The sequence below is a fragment of the Alligator mississippiensis genome, chromosome 3 (genome assembly GCF_030867095.1).
Source record: "Alligator mississippiensis isolate rAllMis1 chromosome 3, rAllMis1, whole genome shotgun sequence".
NCBI classification, from domain to species: domain Eukaryota; kingdom Metazoa; phylum Chordata; order Crocodylia; family Alligatoridae; genus Alligator; species Alligator mississippiensis.
In genome coordinates, this window is record NC_081826.1 from 7,801,999 (window position 1) to 7,823,625 (window position 21,627).

The 21,627-nt window shown below is 40.1% G+C and overlaps 1 protein-coding gene across 2 annotated transcripts in view; it reads left to right on the forward strand.

The window, feature by feature from the left end:
• AGO2 (argonaute RISC catalytic component 2) overlaps positions 1–20,807 on the forward strand; it is an 87,338-nt gene extending 66,531 nt beyond the window's left edge. For both annotated transcript variants that reach the window (XM_059723708.1, XM_059723709.1), the window contains exons 17-19: positions 3,849–3,950; positions 5,954–6,153; positions 6,485–20,807. In XM_059723708.1, coding sequence (XP_059579691.1) covers positions 3,849–3,950; positions 5,954–6,153; positions 6,485–6,593 — 411 coding nt within the window. In that variant the 3' untranslated portion in view covers positions 6,594–20,807. The remainder of the gene's footprint in view (positions 1–3,848; positions 3,951–5,953; positions 6,154–6,484) is intronic.
• Positions 20,808–21,627: the final 820 nt, after the last annotated feature.

Sequence of the window (21,627 nt, forward strand, 5' to 3'; positions counted from 1 at the left end):
TCCATCTCGGTGTATTCTCTATACGGAGCTTAGAAGGCAATGAGTGGTTTAGTCAGATTGGAACTATTTGACTTAATTTGGATGCTGGCATAGAAAGCTTCTTGAGCAAGTTTGCAGATGACACCAAACTGGGAAGGATTGCAAACACATTGGAGGATGTGAGCGCAGTTCAGCAGGATCTCAACAGATTGGAAATTAGGGCTAGAACTAGCAGGATAAAGTGCAATGCAGACAAATACAAGGTGCTACACCTCAGGAGGAATAATCAAAAACATAAATACAACAGGGCAGGATGGCAGCACTATGGAAAAGGATTTGGGAGTCTTGGTAGACAGTGGATTCAATATGAAATTGCAGTATGATGCAGCCACACAAAAAGGAAATGTGGTTTTGAGATGCATCAATAGAAACATTAGGTGCAGATGTGGGAGGTGATAGTGCCTCTCTACTCAGCACTGGGTAGGCCTTGTCTAGAGTACTGTGTGCAGTTCTGGGCTCTGCGTCTTAAAAAAAGACACGGAGAAGTTAGAGAAGGTTCACAGGTGGACAAAGATGATCAAGGGCTTGGAAAAGCAAATCATATGAGGATAGGTTGGTGGAGCTGGGCATGTTCAGCTTGAGGAAGCAGTATTTAACAGGGGACATGACTGCAGTCTTCAGATACTTGAAAGGCTGCTGTAAAGGGGAGGAAAGGCACCCACCTCCTCTCTCATGCTGTAGAGAGGAGGGTGTAGACCTGTGGCTTGAAGTTGCAATCTAAACCTACTTTGCATATCTGGAAAAACTTCTTTACTATAGGAATAGATGCCTAGGGAAGTTGTAGACTCACCGTCACTGGAGCTGCTCAAGAAGAGGTTGGACAGCCACTGGTTGGGGATGATCTAGGTGTAGCTATGCCTGTGTTTTACTATGGGTGTTTCCCATGCTTCTGGGCTTTGCTGGTTGCTCCATCTCTCTGTTGTGAAACCTTATTATACAGTCCAAAACTTTTCCTTTCATCTCGCTGTTCTTAGTTGTAGTCCCTACATGTTCCTCTTCAAACAGTTACTTTGCATATATAGATATCTCTTTCTGGACTAAAATTTGTGCATTAAAGATCCAGTCCCACAAATCCTTCTCAAGTGAGTGGTATTTGCATTAATAGTTATAATCACTTAAAAGAAATCACTGGTTGTACTAGGAGTATTCACATCAGTAAGGCTATGAACACATTTACATTTTAGCTACTTTAAAAAGTATTGGAGGAGGTGCTATTTGAGAGCTTGTAGCTGATGTTATGATCTGTTGAGTCTGCTTGAGCCTATAGTAATGGAAGCTAGCTAAATGACACTAGCTTTGACCCTTGAACAAAACAGGGTTCAAGTCGGAGCAGTTTTGCTATATTTGTATCACTACAGAATCATGGGCTGTCACGGTTGCGTTGTAGTAGTTGAAGTAGTAGCAGCATTAAGCAGTAATATTGGATACTTGGGCATTTAACATGAGCATTTGGTTATTTTAATGAGAAATCCCTCTGTTCTTCTGACTCGTCAATAAGGACTGTAGGCTTTCTGTTCTTATTTCATTTATGCATCTGCACCTAGCCAGTTATCGTTTAAAGAACTTCATCTCTTTCCCATACTCCCTGGAGTGGAACTGAGGCTAGAGGACAAAATAAGGTGGAAAGAAAATGTCCCTGCCAGAACAACCTTTGACCATACCTTAACTTCTTCCCTTTTGATATCAGGAAAGCAGGACAACATAGGCCTCTTCTTATTAGTCTCAAGTTGGGAATCTGAACCACTGTTGCCTAGACTTCCTGGTGAATACAGCTAAAGCAGGCAGGGGAATGGGGAGGGGTATTAATACCAGCAGTTTTTAGTCTCCTTTATTTACTCTGTATAGTGTACAGTGAGAAACTTACTTGGTCTAGGTCCAGGTTTAAAAAAAGGAGGAGGAACAAAGCTAGTGTGACAATAAATCTGTTGTCAATCCCAGCACTTTTCCTAAGCACTAGTTGCCTACCACAAAGGATGAGCCTCTCCCAGACGGTCAGTGCTGTCTTGCATAAATAGAGCAGGTGGTTGGCAGCACTGGTATCCAGCTACCCCAGAATTAGCCAAAATAAGGTCTGAATCGAATGTACCATTTGTCTACATAAGTAAATTCAGCACTACTCTAGGTTTACATGGCCTGTAAAATCTTACAACTTGCTGAACTTGGACAATAGAAAAGTGAAGTGCCTGTTAATTATATTGGTGCCAAGATGCTGCAGCAAAGTTGAGGACCTTTTGCTAGGAACTGGGTAGCCAGTGAAAAGAGATAATCTCTTCCCCAAAACAATGCCTCTAGTGAAGATAGGTGCAGGTGGTGGGGGGAGAAGTGGATAGGAAGTGACTGGTAAACGGTCACATAACAAGTCAGTGGCAGTTACGGAAGTAGAAGCCATACTTCCTGAGTCCCAGTTCCACTGGTTATCCACCAGACCATAGTTCCTGTTTTTTTCCCTTTGTTCTCTTTGTGTCTGCCTAGTTTGCTGGTGTAGGCTATAGACATTTTTTCCTCTGAACTTGCTATTTTATATGCAAAAATTTGAACACTAACAATGGTGTTGCAGGGGCCTAGGGGCTTTCCTCCTGCTTTCGCTTTAAGACAAACTTTCATTTTCTTTCTTATTTAGAAAGAAATGATGCAAAGTTTAAAAAAGAAAATGAAAACTGCAGCAATAAAGATTCACTAACAGCAAGTCTACATCTTGTGTACACACTTGGATCCTTTGCTGTTAGGGTTGTTGGGGGGTTTTGTGTTTTTTTTTCAGCTCAAATATTTTCATCCATTATTGCTTTCGTCATATGTTGGTTGTTTCTTTAGATAGCTTGGAAGCAAGAACAGAGCTTCTGTTCATTAGTATTAGAAAAGCCATGTTAGCTAGTTCTATGGTCTTTCACTTTTCTAGTCCATTTAAGGTTATGTTTCATCATACTTTACCACTTACTCATAAAACATTTTGAAGATTATTAACTAAACTTCACAACATCCCTATAAGGCATGTATGCAAGTACATATCTATTTTATGTATGGGTGTCATCTTTTTTTTTTTTACAGAGGAGGAAATGTAAAACAAGTGGTTCCCCAAGGTCAGTGAAGGACTCGGCATTAGAGATGAGCAGTTTCTTGCTTTTAAACCTGAGCTCATAATTCTGAATGTGTCCTGTCTTCGGCCTAGCATCAGCCTTTTCTGATGTAGAATTGGAGCTACGTTGGTTTGAAGTTTAGTAGACTCCATTTGGTTACTTGCAGCACTAACATATAGGTGTACTTCTCTATAGCTGATCTGATCCCAATTGGCAAATCCAGAAAAACCAAAAGGTGTGGGGTTCTCTTTTGCATTTAATTCTGACCTTTAAGTTTAGGGAGGAGGGTGAGGGGGCTGCTCTGGAACCATATACCTTCTTCCCTTCTTCAGGTGCTGTGAGGAGAAGTAAACAGTGGAATAATACCCCCTAGGATATTAAGATGAGAAAGGGGGGTGACCAGCCAGTTGCAGGAAAATTCCTCCAAACGTTATCAACGGGTGTTGAATGTTCCGAGTGATCTAAGAAATGTGTTAGTGAAACCTGTTTTTTTTTCTTGTTGCATCTGAACCACAAAAATCTAATTTCCTGGCTGCAGGCTGAATTAACTCATTTTTGCTAGTCATTTATTTCAGGCTTTTTGGGGGGAAAAATTGCATTTGGGCATTCTTCTTTATGTTATACGTTTGGTGTTCCTTTCCTTGGATATTTCTTTACTGTCTACTGGAGTGGAAAAATTAACTAAATTGTACTGTGCCTCGTTGTAATTTGTGACTTCTGATTCTGTTCCTGTAGGTTGGAAAAAGTGGAAACATTCCTGCAGGTACGACAGTGGACACAAAAATCACCCATCCATCAGAATTTGACTTTTACCTGTGTAGTCATGCTGGTATTCAGGTATGCTTTACTTGTGTCCTCATCTTCCACCATATTTGTTGGTGGTCCTTCGTGCACTTGCTGCACAAGCAGTGTATGCTGTAGCATTCCACTTACACCATCTCCCATGCTGATCCATCTCTCGGAAGTAGTCATAAGAACTAACAAAAATACTCCACAAAAGTCTGGAAACAAATCAGACATGTCCTATATTTCACAGCTCATAAACTTCCCGTGCTCTGTCCTTTTATGGACTTTCTGTCTACATTTTGAAGCAAGGATCTTTTTTTCATCTGAATGAGAGTACCACCCCACTTTTGGAGCTGTAAAAACTTTTGGAGGGACAAAAAACTGGAGCAGACCCACTGAGAAAGTGGGTGTTTTATCTGAATTATGTCATAGTTTTGAAGATCTATTGCCACTTAACTTTTTGTCCTTTTCCTGGTCCTGTACCCTACCTACCCCCACTTTAAAGGTCATATTTAAGGTCAGCTGTAATTCTGTATTAAAAGAAAACTTAACGTGGGTTCAGATTAGAATGCTGTGACCTCTTAGTGTTTTGCCCAGAATTGCCTTGGCGTAGAGTCCTTATCTGGTCTGTTGTGCAAGTATAATATGGACTTCAATAGGATCTTTTAATTTGGGCAACACAGATGAAATTCTGGGACAGGTAATCTTATCATGTCTGTCTCACCGTAGAACTAAAAAGGATAATTTGGGAAGTACTTGCTGGATTATTAGAATTATTTTTGAAGGGTGCATCGCTTTTTACAATGCTTACCCTTCTTGAAGTGACAACTCAACTCAGTGCCTTGAAATTGGTTTCTTTGTTGTCTCAAATAATTTGTATATCAATTTTGCTTACGTGACTATACAAGTACCAGATATTCAGTGTGAACAATAGATTATCCACCAGTTTTAAGTTGCACGGAAAAGACTTGTACAAGACTCCTATAAGACATCTCCAATTTTGTCCATACTGAGGACAGTCTCACTTTTTCGCAACTTCTTTACTTTAAACTTTCCCTTTAAACTGAAGACAGCTACTACAAAGAGCTGTATTTTTTTTTTATCCTAGTTAGATGGAAATACACAACAAGATGGTGCTGACAGGTATGTTAAGGGTCAGGATTTCTAGCTTTCCCCCCCAGTTTTTAAACAGTATAGCCAAAGATAACTGCTTTTTTTTTAGGATCAGGTGTAAGGACTGAACCTGGACTTCTGAATCTAAAAGCATGAGTCTGTCATTTGAGCTAACAGGCTACTAATGTCAAGGTAGTAGCAGTCTGAAACACCAGTACAAGGCATAGTCGTTAGAAGAGCACTCAGAGCTGCACTGTAGTAGCATGGTTGTATAAGTGCAACATGTGCATGTTTTTCTGCAAGAAGGATGGTAAAATGGAAGACACCTGGCTCTGCCTTATCAAGGATCTACCTGCCACGATCTCATTAAATCTGTTATCTTGGCTGCAAAATAGGTAAACAACCACTTTCCCTAATGTAGAAGTATGAATGCTTGTCAAGATGTGTTGTGATATGCACAGAAATATAAAGAGCTGGGCCCAGAAATCATTATACCCTGACTGGTGTAAATAGAATTTTTATACACCAGGGAAATGGAAAACAGTTCTTTCCTTGATTTTGTTGCATTACACTGAGTTTGCTTTGAAGTATGGGACAGAGCTGAGAGCAGATATGAGTACATGTGAACACACCTCAGAGTAACGGTCCATCAAAGAGAATTTCAGCTAAGGGAAAAGCCTTCAGTGAGCAGCAGATAACTGCAACTTCGCTTCATTTATGTCTTTAACCTACTCTTCAGGAGTTTGGTCTGTGATAGGAGGGAGAGGCCATAAAGTGCTTGTGACCCCTTGTCTATCCAGGTGGAGGCTGGGTAAGAGAAATCTGCCTAATGAACAGCCTGCAGTTCAGTAGAGGCAGAGCATTGTATTTGAATTCCTAAATACATGGGGAAGTTGAGCATTTCCAAATGCCTTTTAATATTCTCTCTGATCTGCCTTTAGGGAACAAGCAGACCTTCTCACTACCATGTCCTTTGGGATGACAATCGTTTCTCTTCGGATGAACTGCAGATTCTCACCTACCAGCTGTGTCATACGTATGTACGCTGTACTCGTTCTGTCTCCATCCCTGCACCAGCATACTATGCACACCTGGTTGCCTTCAGAGCCAGGTATCATCTGGTGGATAAAGAACATGATAGGTGAGTTATTCTGTGGTGGCAAAATAATACAAGTTTGAAAGCAAGTAGGGATTGGACTTCTTAAATGTGGAGGTCAGTAGTGTCCCCCTTAACAGCTTCTGTGTACATTTTGTCTTTCCCTAAATGCTAGTGTTTGAAAAAGAAGAACAATTATGATATTGTTCTGGCAGACTAAAACAAAAGTATCTACCTCTTGTTCTTTTCCATAGTTCGGAAAAGTATTTTAAAAACCGTGTTTTCAATTGTTGGCTATTTGCTCCGTGTGAAAGTCCTGTATTTCAGGGGAGTCAGATTAAAAGGGGCTTTATTCTTTTCTTCTTTCCCTTCTCAGTGCTGAAGGAAGCCACACGTCTGGTCAGAGTAATGGCAGAGATCATCAAGCACTTGCTAAAGCAGTTCAAGTTCACCAGGACACATTACGTACCATGTACTTTGCTTGACATGTTTTAATGTTTAGCGATTCGGTAGAGTTGGATTCACATGAGACCAGCTGCACTTAGACTAACAGTTGCCCAAGCTACACTGACAGCCAGCAATGAGTGATGCATCTGTATTTTATTTTTTCCATTTTCAAGAAGGCCTTCCGTCCAGAATTTCTGACTTGATTTCTGAACTACAGACTTGTACAAAACCTCACAATTGTTGGAAATGTGGTTTGCCAAATCTTTAAGCTGCTTGTCAGAAAACAGACCCAAGTTTTACAGTTGTGATCAAGAGCTGTGATCTCAGGGCTAGAAATGAAACAAAATTCATCATTTAGTTTCCTATTCATTTTAATTGTTTTTAATTTGGAAATACCTGATTTATATCAAACTTGATGGGCTAAAATGCTGTGAGCTTGCTTTTAATACAAAAGAAAGCAAAGCACTCTGAATATTTATGAAGCTTTGATTAATCTGGGTGCTTTTACAAAAGTTTTTATTTTCAAACTGAAAAAAAAAAAAGAGAATTCTGGTCCTCAACTGTCTTACAAAGATAATTTTCTGTGTCTAAGGGCAAATGTATTTTTTGAAGTTTGTTCTTGAATGTCTTTTATTGTGCTGCGTTTAAAGATGTTTTTCATAGAGTGAATTATGAAATTAAAAAAGGAAACTTGTATCTAAACCTTTAATAACTACAGTTAGATTGGCAAAAGAAAATGTGCCATTTAAAAATATTGTAAAGAGTTTTTTAAATCATACTGACAGCTAATTATAGAATTTGTCCTATAGGGCAGTGACACTTACTTACTTTCCAAAGTTTCTAAAGAATACGGGTCTGTGGTGATACAGTACAATCCTTTTTCACTGTTTTATTTGAATTAATGTAAATTTTATATGTTTCACAGTATTAATGTGATAGACTAGAGGCTATTATTTATTTTTATTTACTAAGGAGTGCTCATCGTATTTCTGTTAACATATCAAGAATGCTTTGGATTTTAGACATTAAAACCTTAGAGTGGGGATGTTACTATTCAAATACAGTAATATGCAATTGGCTTTGATGTAACAGTTCAGAGATGCATTCAGTGTATATTTTATAGCTTGAAATTTCTAGAAAGACTCTTTACGTGTGCACACAACATGGCAGGTTTTACCTGTCTAGTTCAAAAATGCGCACATGAGACCAACATTCAACATCCATTCAAGCACAAAACATTTTTTTATTTATGTGTTCATTTTCGGTGAAGCAGCATTTTTAATAGACTAGAGTGATTTACTGGTTATAACTAGGCAAAAATTATAGAATCTATGCAGTAAAAATAACTCTTAGGAAACTGAAGTTTACTTGTGGAGGAAGGTGAAAGTCTGTTTTGTATAAGGTCAATAATAAGTTGAAATTTTTTGGCGGGGGGTTGCCATTCTCTTAGAAGAAGCATTAACTGAACTGATAGTTATTATACATGCGTGCTTGTTAGTTTGCACACTGGGTTCATATAAGTCAGAATACATGTAAAAAACCATTGCACTACCTTTGACAGCATAAACTATTTTAGAAGAGGGTGGGTAAAAATTTGCAAAGTTGTTTGCTGATTTTTGTTTAATATTTTTGTAGGTTAAATCAAATACTTGTTAAGCACAGAGACTTTTTACTTATACTCTCTTCTACTGATTCATTTAGCTTTCTCTTTCCTCTTTTTCCTTTAGCCATTTAGCCACTGTTGCAAGCACATTTACCTCCAGCCACTGAGGTGGAAAATAGCTTTATCCAGTACTAGTGTCCGTGCCATATTATGGATAGACTAGGACTGGTTGCTGTTGAATAAGCCAGAAAATATCCAACCTTTGCTGCCTGAAAGATTTAGGTGCATAGCATTGTGTACATATTCAGGTCTGCTCCTCAGCTCAGTATGCCGTTGCCTGTGTTGTTCAGTTGAAACAAAAGTGTAAGTTCACCTGATAGCTGAGTTCAATTTACATTGTCCTAATTTTTTATTCCTGTCTTTCTGTTGAAATTATTGGGTCAGATTCTGCTCTCAGTTAAAGCCAGGCTTATCCAGAGTTACTCTTGATAATCCTGGTAAAACTGAAAACGTAATTAATCACATTTTCTGTATCTTTCTGTTCTCTACTCGGATTGCAAATGCCTCTATTGAAACAAAGATGAGTAACCAGCAATAGCTCTTCCATTACGGGCATGCTGCACTTTCCTGTCTGGTATTTGAGGTGTAGAAATTGATTGAGCATTTTAATTTGGCAGTTAGTGGTATGAATTATTTCTTATAACTAAAGTGTTAGCCATTTATTTGAAATACTGTTGGCTTTTCATTACAGTTTAGCCTCTGAGGGTGTTGTTCATCTTCCTCTTTCTCCTCTGTACAAACCTGGGGCAGAGATGAGCAACCCCATGAGGTTAGAAGGGTGCAATCCACTTCAGTCCCACATCCTGAACTCAAGCAGGCGCAAGGCTGGGGTGTAGTCGTTCACGTCTCCTGTTCCATCCCCTGGGATAGAATAACAGCTGCTGCTCTGTAACGGGACTGCCTGGCTGCTGGATTGGTGTGCAGATACACTAGCTCTCGCCCCCCGCCTCCCCTTCTACAAAAGATGTTAACATACAGCCCAAATATCCCAAATGCAAAGGTGCAGAGGGGGTTTTGAGGATGAGACCGTTATGCAGACCCTCTACCAAAGGCTGCCTGTTGCCTGTACGTCCCATTGACATGAGTGTGAATTTGGTGTGTAGTTCCCTCACATATTGTGAAGGACATAAACACTGTGAGACAGCTATGAGTGTTTGAGGGCCAAGGAATTTTACCTATTACAGATTTCTTCCAGCTAAAACACTGTACATTTTTAAAAAAGGCTTTTTTCCAAAGAAAATACAGTGAATTAGCCCATAATAGTTTAATTGTTTAAAGTGTTTTACAGAACATATTTTTAATGGGCAGTGCACTTTGTAAAATAGGCACCAGGTGTGTACAGCAACTCAGTTTTCTATACAGATTTTTAATATAAATAGCATGCATCTAAGCAGCAACATGTGAATTAATAATACACCTTTATTGCTATATCAGTTTACTTCTCCTGCAGCAGCTCTTGTAAGATTAGCAGTATCTCATGAAAACTCATCTGCATAGACTATTAGAAAATATTCTCCCAAAGAGCCAAGGGAGAATAATGTGATGAATTACCATGCATGGGAAGTTTAGGATTGTCATGTCTACCATTGCTATTGAAGTCTTTGTGAAGGCTGGTAGTTTTAACCACTAAGTCGCTAGTTGAAATTCAGCTCAGGTCAGCAGTAACCAAAAGGATTTTATCATCTGCAGTTCTTTGGCCCATGTAAAAAGTTTACCTGACTCAAGTCGGGGAAGGTGAGACCAGATCCTGCTGCATGACGCCAGTTCTGCTCAGTTGCGTTGCTGGCAATGGTTTTTTCATTTTGATTTAACAGCTGATATAAAATTTACCGTCTTGCTAGCAGACTTATCAGAAAAAAACAAGTGTAGAATGGGCCGTGGTGTTTGAATTCCCCTCGCCCCTCTGGGGTTGTCCTTCCAGTACAGAAACAACGGGGGAAGCTTATACTGGCCATCACCCATCATACAGAAGGCAGGTTGTACGGCCATCAGTATCAGCTCCTTTTGTTAACAATGTATTTCTAGAAGAAGATTCTTATGAAGACAAAGGTGTCAAAAAGTGTTGGATGGATTAAGCCTTAATTTGGGGAGGGGAGTGTTTGGGGAGGAGGAGAGACTAAGCAAAAAAGCCTGAGTTGAAAGCTGCAATTTATTTTCCTGCCTTACCTGTACTAAAATAGCAACGCTCTTGAAACACAGTAACAAGTGCTGCTATCCAAAGGTGCAAAACAATACCAGCAAAGATCAAACACTTAATATAGGCCATTTAACAAAATAAAGCTAGATACAAAACTACCTTTGGGCTCTGCTGTGCCTTTTAGGTACATCAGCTGTTTAGAGGGAGAGGGGAAGGCGGTATGGCCCCAATTGACTAGCTCAGGGTAGGGACAGACGAGCAAAATATAGTGATGTCAGAGGTAGGAGCAGGGACTTCCAGTGCAGTAGCTGCTCCGAGGTGACTGTTGTTTGCCTGGTCTTACTTCGTGGTAAATGGAAGTTAGTCCTATTTCATTCAGGGCCAGGTCACTAGTTTGCCTTTCACGTACTTAAGGGTACGAACAGACAGTGAAAAAATTGCTATGCAGCCTGCTTTCAAACTGCTGCGTGTTGTTGTCTGTCTGTAGCCTTAGAGTCCCAGTGCCTCCTGGAACACGTGACGGTTGTTAAGGAGGCAATGCTGTGACAGCCAGCGTTAGAAAAAGGGGTAGAGCCATCAGCCCCTTGCAGCCCAGTCTGTTAAACCTCCCCTTCCCAACTTTGCACTCAAACACACAGTCTGGTCAGTTTTCTTTGTTAGCTTTTTGTATTTTTGGCTTGATTCAAGCTTGAATACTTTCACTCTAATGTTTGAACAGTCTGTTGCGTAGGGGGAAGATCATTTAAATAAATGGACAGCAACTTTGCATGTTTCTAGATTGATCAGGTGAAAAACCTTCAGGGGGCTTTTATTAATTGTCCAAGTCATAAGGAGGCATTGTTTGTACATCCGTTGGAGTCAGCTTGAAAACGTACATAATTATGTTAAGAAAAATCCCACCGTGTAATTATTTTTTACCCCTATACATTTCCTTCAAACAATTTGCCCAATTCTGGAATCAGAAAAAGACTTTAATTGTTTCTTGTGGTCTTCATGCAGTTTTAAATGCAGCATCTAACACAACGTTTGCTTTAAAAATTGTAGTAGTTCTCTTAGCATGTTTCATGTATAATTAAGATGAAGGATAAATTTTCAAAAGGTTTAAACTCATTTTTGAACATTGGACTTGGTCATTTAGATTTCTTAAATGGCCATATCACTTTTAAAAAATAGGATTTAGGCTTCCTGAACAATCGGGTGCATTTGAAAATTTCCCCCACAGTCTAATTTGAATGTGCATGCAGAGACTTGGATACTAGAGATCAGATTGTAACCTGAAGTGCACTGCATGCATACTGCTGGATCACTTGCTTTCCTTTTGTGCTTGTGGATCACAGAAGCATATTCCTGAAATTAGGCAGTACTGTGCACCGCACCGTTGAAGCCCTGGTTCTTTTCCATCTAAGTTGCTAGCAAATTTTCTTTCTCTTCATTGAGATCAGGAGAAGGAAGAAAGCCTTGAATTTGCTTGCTTCCCACTTTTACCACACCCTTGAAAATTAAGTGGATTGCTGAATGTTGCAGTGCATGATTTGAAATTTGCCTTCTTTCTAAGAAATAATACCCAATACTTTATGACCAAAACAGGTCAATGTTACAACCTTTAGTGGGTGTTCTGCATAAGTGAAGTCCATAAATGTTTTGCCTGAATTACAAATGCAGAATTAGGACATTTATTTGGAGATGCAGATGGAAAGAGCCTTCTGTTTTCACATAATCTGGGGGTCACTTTTGGTGGTATAGGTAAGCCATAGGACATTTTTATAGGAAATCTTGTTCACGTGACAAAAGGAATGCTGAATAAGTTCTCGCGCTCCCTGTGTTTCGCACTGAATAACCACATGGCAATTTTTTTCTGGTTTTGTTTTTGTTTTTTCCATTTGGAATATACTTTTCCTAAAATAACGTCTCCTTCAGTTTAGTTGTCACTTTGGTGTGACTGTCTCTGATTTCTAATACACTACTTTTTACTTCTATATTCCATTCGGTAATTTGCTTCTGTGTACATGCAATCTTTTCTAAGGAAACCTTCAAGTAGGAGTAATTGCACTGATTTTTTTTTTTTTACTTTTTCTTTTTTTTTACTGTACCAGACTTCCTTTTGCATCTGCTGTAGATGGTTGCAAATACTGTAAATAGTGCTATGAATAGCAAACATGAAATGTTCTGGGTATCATTAATTTTGTATTTATATCTTGGAAATACTGCCGGATTTTACAGTATTGAAATAGAAGCTGTAGGGTCACGGTTATGACATGTTCTTGTTTTGTGTATGCTGGATATGTCCACCAGGCACAGGTGTTCATTGGTCGTATGGAAATAGTTTTTTCTTTATTTACATGATCTTTCTCCTTTGCTCCTCTCTCCTTTATGCACATTTTGGTACAAAGTATAAGAACAGTTTTTAAGCTATCAATATGCATATTGCCTGTAAAGTATTTAAATACCTATCCTTACTATTAATATTAGTTAGCTAAAACATTAATATCTATTCTATTAAACATAGCTTTGTAATACGTTTTTTCTGTCTCTTTCCACCACTTGACTCTGGCATCAGATTATAAGGCAGCGGTTCTGAACCTTTTTCAGTCGGCATGCCCCTTGGTCTCGGATTGAGACTTCACATACCCCCTTTCAATGGGAAATGAATTTTTTGTTCAGAACCGCTGTTATAAGGGAACCAGTCTGCTAGTCTGTGAGGCAACGTTAATAAAATCATAGAGATGGAAGAGACCGCGAGTCTGTTTCTCTCCTGGTGCAGGATTTTCCTGTATCGTCGGTTTTTCTGATGCTTTGACCGAGGAAATTTGCTAGCGTTGTTGCCTCCTTGGTCTCTTGCATTAGAAAGCCATCAGTTTAATGTATTGAATCAATTGTCATTTCCTTCATTAACCCTTATGGGTAGGAGAGACACGAACTACAGCACTGCTGTTGCTGCATACCGGTAGTGTGCTACACACAAGACATCTCTGCTCCCAGCTCTAAGGTGATGTACTATAATGGAAAGCCTCAAAGGAATACGTATGTCCTTTTTTTAATCTCAAAGTTATGTTTTTTTGCGTGCGTGTGGTGTGACATGTAGCACATTTGAAAGTGTGCTTCGGCTGTTTTTCCATGTTGCTTCTTTTTCTAAAATATTGAAGTGAATGTATTGGCTTTGCCAGGTCACTACAGAGAGTGATTTGCTAATATTCTTTAGTTAGCAAGCAGATGCAGTTAAAGGCTACCTCCTGTATTCTTCCACAGATTAATATTTGTTCTTAAAATGCAACTACCATTCATTGTGAACCGCCAAAATCTTCCCCGATGAACTGCATTGTTGTTTGTTTGCTTCCGGCTTGAGTGTTAGCGTGCCACATTGTCATCTTAGCGTCTGCTTCCCACTTATTCTGTCAAGTAAGGGGCATGTTGGAGGAACAAATGTTGTCGGGATGCTGTCTGTCGGGAAGTTTGGGAAATAGCGAGGATGATAACTTTACAAGTCTGGCATGTTCCTCTTTGTTCTGGATTAATTAACAGTGATACCCTTAAAACAGCTGTCAGCAATCCTAGTAGTACAGTTTCCATATTGCTGTTTCCAAATGAAAATTGTTTTTATGCTTTTGCCATTTGCTGGAGAAGTATATCATGTTTTAACTAAAGGTGACATGAAGGTGCTTGAAATTTTATATTTTGAACCTGAGGCAAAAAAATAACATTAGACTATTTTTCTAAAATACTTTTTAAGTAATTTTACTTGACTGTAACACTGCAAATATATATTCCCTACTCAAATCATGACTGATACATTTTAAATGAAACAAAATGTCTGGAAGATGTTCTCTTGAGATTACTTTCTGTGTCAGGAATGTGCAAGGCCTTGTCCATAATTCACTCTTGAAATAAGTACACACTTACTAAAGGTGCTTTAAACTATCTGAAGCTGAGCTGTAGAAAACTGTTAATGCATCATAACTTGTTTACAAATGAATCCTGACAAGCTTCTTGTTTGATGTTCTACCACTCTGCTGCCAGAAATGTTATCGGGTTATTAACAGTAAGGTCAACTGGGTTATAGTACATTTCTAAATGTTAATGTTGTTTTCAAATGTCTGGGCTCATTAAGCTACAAAAATCGGCACCTGGGAGGCAAGTATATCAAGTTTCTCTACTTTTTTGCAGTTCTCGGTCCCTGAGGTGCCTCGGCATGGTCCCCACAGTTACTAGTGGCAGTTGGATGCACTTTCTTGCAATTAAAAATAAGTTTCTCTGGAAAAAAAAAAAAATAGGCAGCAGGTAGGGTAGAGATGCACCTTATAAATTAACTAATTCAGAGATGCACAAGCTTTCTAAGCAACAGCTTACTTTGTCGGGTGCTAAATATAAAATATAAAGATGAAAAAAATACTTGAGTCGATTGCTTAATTGCAAAACGGAAGCTGGCCAAGTATCAAACTCCTGAATTCTTTTTACTTGGTTTTTACACAGTCCTTACTTGGGCAAAGCTCCCAGACGAGCGTAGAGCAGGGGTTGGCAACGTTTTATGGGCAGAGTGCCAAAAACACCCACAACTTTGACTTGTAAGAAGTTGGCGTGCCAGGAGCGGATGGTGGGGGAGCCACGAGGGGCCCAGTCCTTGTTGTGGCAGTGCTGCCCTGGCTCCTTCCCTGCTATCCACCCCAAGGCACGTGTGCCAAGTAAAATGCCTTTGTGTGCCCTGCTTTGGCACCCATGCCAGGGATTGCCTACCCCTGGTGCAGAGCATAAGATTTTGGCTACGTGTCATGTGCAATAGCAACTTCCCACTAAACATTTCACTACCTCTTGTGTTATGGATCCAGTTGCCACACACTGTACTGGCTCTGGAAGAGGTGCCACCCAGGGGTCCACTGCAAGAGTGTTTGAACAATAAGCCCATTTTTGATGCAAGCATCATATCATGCTTGCTACCTTTTTCCAGAGTTGGTTGTTGTCAGGCCCAGATCATCACCTGAGAGGCTGTGCCAAGAGGGGACCTCTACAGGAAAGCCTCCCTCCCCTATATGAAAGGGAGAGGATGCCATCTCATTGTACCACGTGCCCATCTTCCAAGAACTTGGGGTATGGGGGAGCTAGATAAGACTGTTCGCAACACTATGTACTTGTTCAGGTGGGGTTTGGGTTTTCTCTGTGGCTTCTGATTAGCTAGAAAGGACATGGCCAACACTAACTAGCTCTAGGGGTGGATAGACAAGTGACCCTGAAGGATGATGCAGACAGCTCCTGCTAGCACAAACCCTCAACACGCTGACCCTTCTCATGTCACAAGGCTTGTCCCAAAGGAGAAGGCTAACAGACAACTCCACAAAAACCTCATTTCCCTACCCCTGGCTTCACCCCAGACCGCCAGAGACCGACTCTGCTTGCCCAGGACGGTTGTGACCGGGGCACGGGTATCTCCCACCCCTTGGTGGGGTGAACCAAGACCTGGACTTGGAGCTTTGTAGAATGGCAAGAGAATGGGTTCATAGCCCAGGATGTAGCCTTGCTAGTAACTTGTTCCAGTAGCCAGCATAACTCCTTCAAGAGCGCTATTAATTACTCTTAATTTGCTAGATGGACTGTCACTCATCAGTGGCCCTTTTACAACAAATAAAGAGAAGCTAAAACCTGCTGGGACACCTGAAGCCTAGCAGGGACAGCCAACATGAGGGCTGGCACCCAGCAGAGGCGTGTTTTTGTTGCTGTTTATTAACATTTTGGCTTTTTGCGAGAGCTCGGCAAATCTCCCAGTCAACACAAGACAAGTCCATTGTGCAGACCGGGAATTTCAACACGGGGCAAGATTAGGAAGGTAGGTGTCTGGCCTTTGTTCCTGCCTCTTCAGTGTCTCGCAAGAGTATTTTAAGTTTTACGTGGGTTCAGGCAAATTCTGCGCTTCCCAGGTTTCCGTGTGCAGCATGTTGACACAGGTCACACGCACCACTCACCAGTTTCACAAGTGTGTCTGGACCGGCGAGTTATTTGTCAGGCATTGGAGTCTGTAGTCCAAGGGCTCCTCTGCGCTACAGACCCATTGCTGCCAGTGGAGCCTGTTCATACAGACGCTTCCAGGAGTCCTTTTATCAAAGTAGCGGCACCAGCTCCGCAGACACTGTAAGGGACAGTGACAAAAGCTCCTGTCGGTGTGACCTGCCAGTGCCCACAAGAGGATTTTGCTGGCGTAGTTCTGCTGGCTAAGGTGCGAAAACTAACATTTCCATCTACGTAGCCTGGTCCCAGGCTTTTTGTGTACCCACAACTCAAATCAATCAAAGATCATCTAAAAATTGTTCCCAGCTCTCATTAAAGTTAATGGCATCCACATTTACATTAACTGTCACGGCTCCAAGCCTTTGGTGTTGAATTCTTTTTTTCCTTTAGAAAAGCATTAGGCCTGATGCTGCTGCCCTTTAATCAAATGTGAAGATTCATTGCAGATTATTTAAGACTACTCATGTCAATTGAGGATTGAGCCCTTTTCTGTCCATCTTGTGTGCAAGTGATAATATCTTTTAAAAGAAAAGTAAGGTTGCTAACCACTTGTCTCAGTACCTCTTGATGGATTTAGTTTGCCTACTATTCTTATCAATGTTTTAACGCCAGAAACACCCCTTAATTAAAATCAGATTAAATCAAATATGTCCAGCCTCTGCTTTTTTTTTCTTAATTAGTTGGATCCAGGCAGCTGCAAGTAGTTGATCATTTTGTTTCTTTAGATACTGATTTGTTTTCAAACTGGTTGTGTGATAAGGCAGATATTGTAAGCTTACATGGACAGGAAAATAATGGTTTTCAAAAGGGATTGGTGGTAAGAGATTAACAACATTTATTTTCACTTCTGGGGCCTAATCTCTTACGACAGATCAGGCAAGGTAAAATCAGTGTTAATGTAGTTTTATAGTCTGTAAAACCAAAGGCAAATGTAAACTAGCCATAAAGGAGCACTGTTGTTCACATTTTTTCTGTGCTCTGTCCTAAGGAATGTCACTCTTCGTGTTCACTTAAATGACTAACTTCATGTGAGGCAAGCCTACAAATCTGGGTTTTGGAGGGTGGGAGGAGGTTTCTTGCACATACGAGATCGTGGCAGTGTTGTGTCGCTCAGGCAAATTGGTGCAACGTCATTGGCTTCTGTAGAGTGTCCATAGTTTGATGGCAGCAGAACGTTTGGACCATTGAAATGTCAATCAAGTTTATGCAAAACTTCTGTAAAACCACGACCATTTCTGTGCAGCAAAGTGGTTGACTGATCATGGGAGGGCGAGGTGGAAAAGAATGTATGGTTTCTCTCCAAGTCGTTCTTACCGTTGGTACGCTTCAGGTGCAATAGATCAGATGTAACAAGCATTTACTGAGCATTTGTAGCCCTTGGTTTTAAACAGTTTTTCTAGGTTTTCCTCTTATTTTTGTAAAATAACTGAAAAAGAACCAAAAATTAGCTCAAAAGTTTCGTATTGTCCCTTCGATGGAAAGGGTTTTTATGACCGTTTAAAGTTTACTATTTTTTTAAAGAACCTGAGAAGGGCCTCACTTCAAGCGGTACTAAATGTCTAGTAATTAGTTTATTCCTTTGTGTTGCATCCGTGTTGAACTGTCTCGTGCTTGCAGTCTGTAAACCGTGCAGCGCTGGGTTGTTACAGGCAGCGCTCGTCAGAACTCGCTATCTGTACACGGCAGCTGCATCCTGTAACGCCACGTTTCTTAGACGGCAAACTTCACTCAACACATTACACTTGATAACTTCTGAGCCTTCACGTAGATGTAGAGTTTCAAATACATTGTATGTATCTTAAATAGTTAAATGCTTGCATGATGCTATGTGGTGATGCCACTTTAAATTAAGCCTTAACAAGATATTAAATTTGTCGATTCCCAGAGTATGCAAAAATAGTTTAACAGGAGTAGGTTGTTCTTGTGGAGTTGAGACGATAAAAGGAAAAGTCTTCTCCCCTGATCAATAAAGGGAAGCTTTTAGAGATATGCTGTGACTTTGCTGTCACTGTTGCTCTGTAGAAACTTGGTTTTTGTGCATTTCTGTGGCAGTCTGCAGAGATTCAGCAGCCTAAAATCTCAACCTTTTGTTTTCTAACCAATTGTTTTTCCCCTGATTTGAAATGTATTCATGCCTGAAGGAGGATTATGATTCGCCGTTTCAATGTATGTCTATGAACCTTTCCTTGAGTTCTGTGCTTTTGCCAGATAGTGCCACCGTGCTCACTTCTCGTGACTGGCACAATTCTTACAACCTTTTTAATTAATGGCAAACCAAGTGTTGTCGGGGACCCAGCTTTCCTTCCGATTTGGATCTACCTCATTTAAGCAGTTGGGTGCTATTTACTCAAATTGTCGATGAGATCGGGAAAAGTGACCAAACAGTAAGCGATGACTGACCTCTTCATAGGCAATACTCTGCAAACCAAAATCCTTTTTTTGGTTTTTTGTATTTGAGTTTTATTCTTGTGCCTTTGTGTTGAGTCCCGATGCATAACAATCAGAAGACATATCTAATGAGCAGCAGCAAACTAATTTTAACAGTGAAATAAAAGAAACAATGGAACGTAGTTTTAACAAAGCTAAATATCAAAGTTTAAATATATTTTTGGTGTATCAGACCATAACATGTACAGTATCACAGCAGAATTCTTATAATGTGAACAGAAATTAATATCCAATAACTAATTTTTAACAATGTGCATCCCTAACTTTTTATGTATACCTCTTCATTTATGTACATATACACATGCTATCGGCAAGGTGTGTGTGTATGTATATAAAGACACTGAAAAGGGTGGGTGGGTGTACATATGATGAGTAAGGGAAGGCGATGTTAGTGATTTTTTCCAGTTTTGTATTGAACAGTTTACAACTATATGCATTTTTTCTACTACGTAAACCTTTTTTTACTTCAAAGTAATTCCTTTTTGGAGAAATGTTAAGTTATGATGTGCTATCATTTTTTGAAGTTTGAAGAATTTGACTTTATACCAGTAACTAATACAGAGAGGGAATCTTTTCTGTAAATTGTATTTAGTTTTAATATTAAAAAAAAATCTATATATGGAATTGAAGAGTACCAACATTCCTGAGTAGCAGGACTTAAGCTATTTCATATGGCTTTTTTTGCTGCAGAGACTCAAACTTGGGAGTCACACTAGGGAGTCACACTAGGGAAACGCCTGTTTAAAGATTTTATAAAAACTGCTCCATCAGGTCTATACTTAGCTATATTTTCTACAGCCTAATCATCCTTTAATATGCTGCATATGAATTATCAGCATTGTTGCACTTTCTCAGTAATAATGTACGCCCTGCAATTGGCTCGTAACAAGGACTTTAGTTTTTTAACAAAACCATAGTACTTTGGGCAGAAGGTAATATTTATATAGGTACCTCAAGAGAAGAAAAGAGCCTGATTATGCTGCATTTTGTTCCTTTACCTTTTTCATGTAGCATCTTGTTTGCTTTGATTAATTGTTTAGTATATTGTTACTAGCTACCTGTTTTGCTTTTGGGGACCCCAGTAGCATTTAGAGAGTTGTGTTTTATTAAGCTTGTAGGATGTAGTATCCTTTCTTGTTTTAATGCCGTAGTTTGTGTAAGGTTTACCTTCCGTTGTATAGCCGGGGGGTGCTGGAGAAGTATGCTTAACCTATTAGTTCACTTCAGGAAAAGGATACTACATTGCTAAAACAGACAATACATGTTCCTTAATCCTTTTTTGCTTGTGCTGCTTTCTTAACTCAAATCCGAAAGAAAAGGTGAGCAACTCGTTAACTGAAGAAAACAAAAAGAAACCAAACCAAACCCTGCCCTATTGATCTTTTCAATTCAGGCCAGCAAATAAAAAGCATGATCCAGGCCGGGCCACGTTGCGTTCTCAATGGCACACCCGCAACCCTCTGGAGGAATTGCACCCAAAGTTGCCAATCCAAGTGAAACGTGGCCTGCTGATTTGGGACGTTTGGTTCAGTCTGACGACTCAGTTTTCTAGTTCTTCATTTCCCCAGTAATGTAAAATGTCAAACGTGTGCAGATGAGGAATTATCTTTGTTGAGAAGAACTGTTGAAGGAAGCTTCTAAGGCTGTGAAATTTGAGCATTTATTGTCATGTTTTGAAGTGGGTCCTTTTGAGTTTGTTTTAGAGCTTGCTAGGTGAAATAGTTTGCACTACTTTTGCAATAAACTCATGAAAAAACTAACAGTTTCTGTTTGGGTTTCTTCCTGTGTGTATATATATATGTGTGTATATATATATATACATATACGACTAATACTAAAGAGTTAGCATAGTGTTTTGTTCACCTCAAGACATGAAACCCATAAGCTCAAAATGCTGTAAATCCTGACAAAGGTATGATGTGAATGATATTTTTTTAAAGTTATTTTGTATGGTGTCAGTTTTGTTTTGCCTCATAGTATGTCAATAAAAAACAAAATTCCTCATCTTTCCAAGCCTCTGTTCAGCGTCCTGTTGAATTGGGGATTTTTTTTAGTTTATTATGCACATCCCTCTTGAAGTCCACCTCATACACGCACATGAATAGTTGTACTAAGCCAGTCATTCAGAATCCAGCAGGAACTTGCTGCCAAAAACCATCGGTTCAGTCTAGGATCTATTGTCACGCTGTATATAATATCCCAGTATCTGACTTGTACTGTTCCTCTTCCTGTACCTTGACCATCAAATATCCGGTGTGCAAGGACACGGGAGTTTTAATGCCCCACTCCAACTCTTGGTTTTCATGCCCATGGACTTCTTGCGTATATGAGAGAAGCAGCTGGTGTGCCAACCCCATTTTTTTTGTGAGCCATAAAAGAAAAGTTGTCCACAAATTAGAACCTCACTCAGCTGTAGCTCCATCCGCTGGCCTCTTACTGTAAGTCTTGCACCACAGTCCCCAGGTGCCCTCTTCCGGCACCTGCTTGCAGAAGCGGGAGCGGGCCTGTACTCTGCAGTGCTGCACCGGTGGGTACATCTCTTCAGCGTCCCTTCCTAGCAGCAGTAAAAAGAAAACCGTGTCTAGGTGGAGGTGGGCACCCAGTGTTAACTTGTTAGCTTCTTTCATTCCTTTATCCCAGGGGCAGGCAATTATTTTGGGCAGAGGACCACGTACTGAGTTTTGGCAAGCCATCGAGGGCCACATGACGGGCAGTCGGGGGCAGATAAATATTTATTTTCTCAATTTTGTAGGGCCCCGCGGCCCGGATAGCATGGCCTGTCGTGCCGCGTTCTGCCCACCCCTGCTTTATCCCATCTCATCAGAGGCCTTCA